The sequence below is a fragment of the Erythranthe guttata genome, chromosome 12 (assembly GCF_056151865.1).
Source record: "Erythranthe guttata isolate IM_541 chromosome 12, IM_541, whole genome shotgun sequence".
Classification (NCBI taxonomy): Eukaryota; Viridiplantae; Streptophyta; class Magnoliopsida; order Lamiales; family Phrymaceae; genus Erythranthe; species Erythranthe guttata.
This window is the reverse complement of record NC_142544.1, coordinates 7952385-7961252: the sequence shown is the minus strand read 5'-3', so window position 1 is coordinate 7961252 and position 8868 is coordinate 7952385. Positions and strand designations below refer to the sequence as shown.

The window sequence follows — 8868 nt, the reverse complement described above, 5'->3', positions numbered from 1 at the left end:
ATGGGCCAAACGGTGGTCGAGAGTTGGGCAAGTATTGAGGTGCTTGGCCGAGAATTATAAGGCAAGGGTTTCGAGTGATTGGAAAGCATTGAGGTGCTTGGCCGAGCAAGGCATGGCAAGTGTGGGCAAGGCAAGCGGGCTGAATAGCACGCGTGCGGGCGGATTCGATCCTTGGTGCGCGTGTGCGCCGATTAGGCAAGCCGGGCAGCTAATTGACTCGGGAAGTTAATGAAGGCAGTTGCGGAGCGGTTGGCATCATCAATAGCTTAGAAAACCGTCCCTTTATGTTGTATTAGTGAGCCAAGTGGCTGGCCTGCGTGCCGCCATGTGTCCCTTGGCAGTTTTGTGTGTAAACTGCATTGTACCTTGTATTTATAGGCCCTTGAGTGCACAAATCCGACCCATTCAGATAGAGGGACTCAGATTGCAATTGTTAGCATCTGTTGTGAGGATTCTTTGTGTGCACCAAGGGCTTTCCTTGTATTGTTCGTGAGTGAATCAATAAAGGTTGAGCGTTGCTCGTAAATTGCTTGTGTTGTTCGATTTCCGCTGCATACTTGTGATTGTTGTTGTTCATTTGATACAATGATGGTGCCTTACGTTTGTGGGAAGAATTGTTGAGTGCGCTGACTAATTTAGTGCGTAAATCAGGCCGTACGTTGGGAAAATTTCGATTATAAATTAACCCCTGTAACATAATATATAGTAATATATAGTAATGTACAGTGATGTATATACCAACCCTCATTAGGAGAGTTGGTACCTAGCCTTTACCAATAGGGTAAAGGTCTAGGGTTCGAGTCCCCCCTCCCCTACTTCCCCTTGTAATGGACTTGAATTTACTCAAAAAAAATGTACAGTAATGCATACAGTCTGTTGAACATTGTAACTTGAAGCAGATGTAACTTCAACCAAATTTTTAACACCTTCAAGGAGATGATCAATGACTTTTATTAAGCTACAATTGCAAAATCAAAACAAAATAAAAAAATATTATTTTAGTGCAAATCAACAAAAAGTGAAGAAACATCAAAACACTCAAAAATCAACATACAGTCCGAGATCGAGAGATAGAGAGAGAGGCTATAGCTGGGAAATGCTACGAAGTTTAAACCAAACAGCAGTGACTCCTCACCCCAATCGCCTCCTACCAAAACCCTAGCCGCCGCTAATAACCACCCAAGGTTCCGCTCTCATAAATGAAAAAAAATTATAAAAATAAACATGAAAATATAAAAATGAACGAAATTACCATCAAAATATAGATGTCGACGAGAGAAATCCAACAGTGGGTAGCCCGTCAAATTCCAACTGCCGGAACACAAAATACACCTCCGGCAAGACCCATAGTCGTCGAAATATGCGTCGACTAAAAGACAATTGCAGAAACAAATCGAGTGCTCCGAACTGAATGAAATCACCACCAAAAGAAAGAGCTCGATGAAAGGAATCCAACGGTAGTGAAATCATCGAATTCCGACCATCGGGGAGAGAGTTATGACTTCGGGAAGCAACTTCGCCGATTGGAGATATATGGAGACGAGATTTGAATTTGGGAGTTGAGAGAGAAAGAGAGAAACGACTGTGATTAAAAGGGCATTATAGGTACTTCAGGGTGGTCGAGGGGGGTATATCAAAATATTTCGAAATGAGGGGGGGTTTCCCTAGGTATAATCCGCTTGGTAATTAGTTCTATATAATTTGGAAATGAGGGGTGTCTGCAAAATAATCCCTTAAAAAATAATTGATTTTCCATAATAATTGATATAAGGGTATAATAGTGAAACTTAATTATTTTTTATTAATTAAAAATATGTTGGACTTATCTTAAAAATTCGATTTTTTTTGGACTGATTGTAATTACACATGTCTAATGAGGGAGGTTTGTCGAATTTTCCCTTATCTTATTAGACTTTATTTGTACTGCGAGCTCAACTCGGTTAATACATTTGTCGAGTTTTATAAAATGGTCAACCTCAACCCAATCCACAATTAATCAGAGTCGATACAGATACAAATATAATCATGTCGAGTTATTTGGCTTCGAATAGGTCCGATTGAATTGAGAATAGAAAGTAACAATAACTAGTAATAATTAGGGTAAATTACAACCACCCTCTAAGATATGGTCAAATTATGAAAATATTCCTCCTATTTGAGTAATTACAGCCACTCCTCAACTATAAATTTTCTTACACGTCCACCCTTGCGGTTTTAAATTTAGTGGAATCTTCTAGATTATATGGAATATTCTCAATTTGTACTCGTTTTTATCCCATTCGAGCTCCACATTTGAAACTAGATGATCATAAGATGTGTTTTTTGATTTGTATGTATTAGATTGTGGTGCATCAGAAACTGTATTTTTGCACAAAACGAGTACAAACTAGAGAACATTCCCCGGAATCTAGATGATTATGTTTAATTTGACATCATAAGGGTGGAGATGTAAGAAGATTCATAGTTGAGGGATGACTGTATAATTACTCAAAGAATTTTTTTTCGTAATTTAATCATATTTGAGGGCTTGGTGTAATTTACACTAATAATTATAATCTCTACTTTCAATTATTATGAAGTGAATTTATTTGGAAAAGTAAAAAATATTATGAAGTGACTTTGAAAATAAAAAAATCTCAATCAAAGAGTGAATAAAAAGGAAAGAGCGGAATATTAAAGAAATACGGACCCCTCTCTATAAACCAGTTCAGAATCCCTTCTGCAAGTAAATCTCAAAAATCCTTCCCTACACAAGTGTACGAATCAAGAGGGTTTCATCTTCTCACTCTTCAAAAACATTTCCTTATTCACAACCATCTTTCGATTAATCATGGTGCTCGAGGTTTGCCCACTGTTTCTACTCATTTTTTTTCTTTCCGAATTAGGGTTCAATTATTTCATTTCCATGGCTGCTGCTCACACTTTATCTTTGATTTAATAATAGGCGACGATGATCTGCATCGATAATTCGGAGTGGATGCGTAATGGCGATTACCCTCCCAATCGATTTCAGGCTCAGGCCGACGCCATTAGCCTTATTTGCGGCGCTAAAACTCAAGTATTCGATTCTTCATTTTTTTGTGTTTCTTTTTTATGTCTTTATTTATTTAATTGTCTCGTGTTTATTGTGTTGGATTGGTTCTCTATTTTCTGACTGTACAATTTTCTTGGTTTGCTAGTTTTCTGATTGGTTTACTGAACTATTTTTCTGTAGTCCAATCCGGAGAATACAGTGGGAGTGTTGACAATGGCAGGAAAGGGAGTGCGTGTTTTAGTCACTCCGACCAGTGATCTTGGAAAGATATTGGCTTGCATGCACGGTTCGATTTTTTACTTGTATCTGATTATCTTTCGATTGTTGTTGTTGTTTTTTTTTTTTTTTTTTTTTTTTTTTTCTTTTCTTTCTTTGTTAGATTTAGCTCGAAGATCTAAACCCTTATGTGATTTGATAGTAAAATGACTGGAAAAAAACGAAGATGATCATGTTTCGTTTCGTTTCCTAATCAATATTGAATGAAAAGAACAGAAAAATATCATGCTTTGTAATCAATATCGAATTGGCGTCTATGTAGCTAGTTGTTTCATTACTGGTTCAATGACTATGGTACTGGTAGTTCACTTCTATTCTTAAAATTCTTTTATATGTATTTTTCAGTAAAACACGGAATGAACGTTGTGTTAATGTATAGGTCTAGAAATAGGTGGTGAGATGAATTTGGCAGCTGGGATCCAGGTCGCTCAATTGGCCCTCAAACATCGCCAAAACAAGAAGCAACAACAAAGGATTATTTTGTTTGCTGGAAGGTATAACTCTCGGCTATGATATGCATTGAATGTGTGTTTCTATTTTACTCATGTTTTCTGATTTATTTGCTCTTTTCGTTTCTCTCCCGTGTTTTTTAGTCCTATTGGTTATGAGAAAAAGGTGTTGGAGTTGATTGGAAAGAAATTGAAAAAGAACAGTGTGGCTCTTGATATTGTAAATTTTGGCGAAGAAGATGGCGAAAAGTCTGAGAAGATTGAGGCATTGCTTTCTGCAGTAAATAACAATGACAGCAGCCATATTGTTCACGTTGCTCCTGGTCCAAGTGCCCTTTCTGATGTGCTTATCAGGTTTCTTTTGAAATGATTTCTCTTTTTATTCAAATTAAATTGATTATTTTATTATTTATAATTTTTTTTCCTTTTGTTCTTGTCAGTACCCCCATCTTTACTGGTGATGGAGAGGGAGGAAGTGGTTTTGCTGCAGCTGGTGGAGTATCCGGGCTTGACTTTGGTGTGGACCCAAATGTGGATCCAGAACTTGCTCTTGCACTCCGAGTTTCTATGGAAGAGGAGAGGGCAAGACAAGAAGCTGCTGCAAAGAAGGCTGCCGAAGAATCTACTAAACAGGAAACCGGAGAAGGGCAGTCTGCTCCACAAGATGCAACTATGACTGAAAGTGCAACTTCTATACCTGAAAAAAAGACAAACGATCTAATGGTTAGCCCCTTATTTGAATTGATTTCTCTTTTAGTGTGTCTGAACCTGAAAACATGCATGATGTTTAACGTCGCTAACTTCCTTCTTCAAAGTGTTTCTCATTTGGTGTTTTCATTACTCTGTGTTCTCTGTTCGTGGACTTCTAGTGTTCTTTCTGGTGTACTGGGCTAGAACCAGATTTCACGGGAACATAGTCATTTCGTAAAAGATAGTCTGTGAACATCAAGGCAGAGGATTTCCGCAAAATATATTTATATAAGTAGATTCATGATATTACATACTGACCCTTGTTTTAGATAACAAAAGAAAGCATACTTATCTGCATTTAAATGAACACATTAAGACCATGACATTCAGTAATAATTCATTTGTTATTTATGATAAATATGTCCTCTGAACATTGATAAGTGGCTGGTATAAGATGTAACATCTTCGTGCGTCCGAATTTATTTGGATTTATCACTTATCGAGTTGTTTTATATTATCTTCAAACTGGCAGTGATACTTCAATGCCCAGTATACTAAGTTCTTTTCATTTCGAAGTGGTTTTTGTGTTGCATTTCAATTGTTGTATGGAACACCTGTAGTTCTAATTTCCTGGTTAGATGTGTAAGTTGCTTTTAGAAAAATCGAGATAAGATACATTGAGTGACATTAAAGCGGTCTGTCTCAAGGAGAAGTATGGAGAATCGGAAAACGAGGAACCAAAAGCTTAGTGAAATTCCATTGCCTGTTGGTCTGAAATTTTAAACCTGCAAGGCACATAGGTTCTCCATATGGTTATCTGAAAGATTACTTGCTCGATTGGTGGAACAAAATTCGAAGAGAATACTCTGGTCCTAAGAAAAGATGACTCTATTATGTCTAATTGTGTTTGATTAACGAATCGAGAGTTTTTCTGTTTTGACCCCACTTGGGATTAGTTCAGTAATAAAATATTTTCTGATTTGTTTTTGTGCGCTAATCCTTATTCTCTTTGGTACGTCAATTTGCTGACATCACAAAAACCTTATTCTTCTCTTTTTTTGCTTACAGGATGATGAGAATGCATTGTTACAGCAGGCTCTGGCAATGTCCATGGACGATCCTTCCTCCTCTGCTGTTGTTAGGGATACTGACATGTTAGACGCATCTGCTGATGATCATGATTTGCAGCTTGGTGAGTACTTTGTGTTTGTATTATTTGATTTGCGTATTGTTTCGTTTATTTAAGCTCATTATAAGTTCAATTTGTTGTCTAGCTAGTTGAGTTGCTTACATTATGCTTTTCTGTTCAGATGGAGATTGTTTTTAATTTTTCCATTTCTTCTATTTATTTCTCAGAATAAATCAATCAATTAAATGAAGAATGCTCTTTTCATAGCTTATTTAGAAAAAAAATGAGGAGCGGTGTTCTACATTATCGTCATTAATCGCTAAGAATAATAGAAAGAGGAAGTGAAACTTACATGGCTAACAGGAAATCAAAGACAACTGTGTTTTACAAGTTCACATATTTAACAATGAAAAGTCTTTATGTCTATTCTTTGAACAATATGAATAACAAGAATTTAAGAATAGTAAAAGAACGATGAGCTAAGCCTAGATAGTATTTGTCTTTAGATAGTGCTTTCACTGAGGCATGGTGAAGAGAACTTGTTCTGGATTCTATTCTGATCACGGGGTATATCGAGGCAGTAAATCTCATCATTTTTCTCGATAATGAAAGAGAAGGGTTAAAAGCATTAGTGCGATTCAAGTTTTTGGTAAGTCGGTAAATGGAATTATTTAAGTAAAAAGCTTAGGGATACGGAAGACATCTTTTAGGATATATGTTGGGTTTCTCCGACTTGGCACTTTGGTTAAAGAACAATTCGCCATAGAGGTCTTTTTGTTGCCTGTACATAGTGTGCAGGACCAATGTTATGTGAAAAAGACGATTACAACCAAAATAAGAAGGAAAAAATGGAAACCCCGATTACAGTTCCTTGAAATCTGGTGCAGTTCCTATAAATGTGGGATTACTGTAACTATTCATAACAAATAAAAATAAATCAAATAATCCTGGATAATATATTTTCAGCGAGACGTTTTTATTTTCTTGAAGTAGAACTGATATATCCGAACTAGAATTAAGAAAGTTCTAATCAAAACATGTTCTTCAGTTTTTACTTATTCTTTGTCCAACTCCAAATGTAAGTTTCAGAATGCTATGCAATCAAACTCTTATTTGAAGGGTTTGTTTTTATTTATCAAATATTATGTTCTTGCATGGCATATCCATATTTTGATTGGCTATTTTGGTTAGATGGTATCCAGGGTCTTCATCTTACATATAAATATTTACTGTTATATGTTGTCACCCGATTCGTCTTTTAGTTGCCAAAAGTATTTAAGGAATCATCTGTACCCTAATTCATTCTTTTGATAACAATTCTTTGTGATGGTGGTTGTAGCCCTTCAGTTGTCTGTAGAAGACCGTGCAGTAGATCAATCAAACCAGACAGATGTGAACAAACTTTTGGCAGACCAATCTTTTGTGTCCTCCATCCTGGCTTCAGTAAGTTTGCTATTCTAATACAACTCTCTTTAGTTTTTGAGTTATTATCAGAGATGATTTAAATGTTAAAACATATACAAAAAAAGAAATGGAAAAACACTAAATTACTACTCCCTAATGTTTCTGATCATGGTTGATTTGCTTAACAGCTTCCGGGAGTCGATCCAAATGACCCGCATGTGAAAGATTTACTTGCTTCCATGCAGAATCAGTCTGAGGTTAGTTAAATCGTTGATGTTTATATGCTGTTTCATAGTTTTTAGTTGTATAAGAATCTTGAAAAAAGATGCTGAAGCAGATTCTATTTCTTTTGCTCGTCTGGAATTACGAACAATTGAGTTCTATACTCCCTACAGCTCAATATTATTATTATTATTATTATTATTATTATTATTATTATTATTATTATTATTATTATTATTATTATTATTATTATTATTATTATTATTATTATTATTATTATTATTATTATTATTATTATTATTATTATTATTATTATTATTATTATTATTATTATTATTATTATTATTATTATTATTATTATTATTATTATTATTATTATTATTATTATTATTATTATTATTTTTGTTGTTTATAATAACACAAGTGCAACGAAATGATATAATAAATCAATTAGTCTTACCTTAGATGCTCTAAATAAAATCAATTAGTGTTCACTTGCCTGCACATTATGTCATCTATCTTGATTTTTAATATGTCATTTGTCGAGCAGAAAGAAGATGAAGACAAGGGTTCGAAAGATGAAGATAAGAAGTGAAGATGCTCTAGTTAATGTCTTACTGTCAGGTGCAACATCTAGCTTTACCCAAACTTATATTCTAAGCGTGTACGACAACGGAAATTTTTTATTTGAATTAATTTGTTAAATGTAACTGGTATCATATTTTTAATTTCTGTTTATCGACTGTTATGCCACTTGTCATGCAACCAAGTGGGGTTTAATCAGTTGAGCTAAATGGGTAAACTTGTATTTGCAACGACGGTTCAGCAATCTTTTTTTACGCATGCAGAGAATTCTCCCAAGTGGTTCTAGTTTGCACAGAAACTGAAGATTGGAGTTTGCCATGAGCAATCTTGTTATGTTCTTATATGGAGAGCTTGCTGTGAATTGATGTACAACCCATGAACTTGGGAATTTAGATATTGTTCATTCATCGGTATTTTGTCGAATATTACTACGACATTTGGAAATATGCATATGACATCGCATGTGTTTGCTTAGTTAATGACTTTATATTACTGCATGCTGTCCTATTCTCTCTTTTTTTTTGGTAAATTACGAAAACCCCCATGAACTTAGGCTACATAACAAAAAACAATCCCACCTATCCGTAATAACCAAAATCCCCCTCTGATTAACTGTTGATCGAGTTTTTTAACAGAAAATGTGTACAGTCTTCTATTATACCTAGGGGTGCAAGTTGGAACGGAATTTCCAATTTCCGTCGGTTCTGATCCGAAAAGTTTTGATTTTGGAACAATTTTTTTCATTCTGACTTCCAAAATTCCGATTTTCGAATATTTGCAATTTTTTTGGATTGGAATTGGAATTATATAAAATAAATTTGGAATTTTCGATTTCCGATCCGATTTAATTCCGGAATTAATTCCGAAATAATCTGATTTTTTTCGAAAAATACACCTATAAATAATATATATTATATAATACTTATTTTTCCGAAAAATACAAATGTAAGTTTTGTTTTAGGATTTTGACGTAATGAATTGTTGTTAGAAGTTCTATTGGATATTATGTTGTGTTTATTTTTATTTATTTTTTTTACTGAATTTAATAGTTATTAGTTTTACTTTTATCGACGTGGATG

General features: G+C 34.7%; 1 protein-coding gene across 2 annotated transcripts; it reads left to right on the top strand.

The window, feature by feature from the left end:
- Positions 1–2628: 2628 nt before the first annotated feature.
- LOC105965793 (26S proteasome non-ATPase regulatory subunit 4 homolog) lies at positions 2629–8281 on the top strand. 2 transcript variants are annotated; one of them, XM_088826153.1, is made up of 11 exons: positions 2629–2842; positions 2945–3058; positions 3215–3320; positions 3690–3804; positions 3904–4113; positions 4200–4482; positions 5518–5641; positions 6918–7021; positions 7171–7239; positions 7755–7828; positions 8055–8281. In XM_088826153.1, exons 1-10 carry the CDS (start codon positions 2831–2833, stop codon positions 7797–7799), a joined length of 1182 nt encoding a protein of 393 aa, XP_088682279.1. In that variant the 5' UTR covers positions 2629–2830; the 3' UTR covers positions 7800–7828; positions 8055–8281. The 2 variants fall into 2 exon arrangements, with proteins under 2 accessions (XP_088682279.1, XP_012845802.2); XM_012990348.2 differs by having other exon boundaries at positions 7755–8281.
- Positions 8282–8868: the final 587 nt, after the last annotated feature.

Bases quoted from the DNA above. Each gene is read 5' to 3' on its own strand.
- LOC105965793 (XM_088826153.1), top strand. The intron at 3,321-3,689 runs GTTCGATTTTTT...GTTAATGTATAG, and splicing joins GATATTGGCTTGCATGCACG to GTCTAGAAATAGGTGGTGAG. The intron at 7,022-7,170 runs GTAAGTTTGCTA...TTTGCTTAACAG, and splicing joins TGTCCTCCATCCTGGCTTCA to CTTCCGGGAGTCGATCCAAA.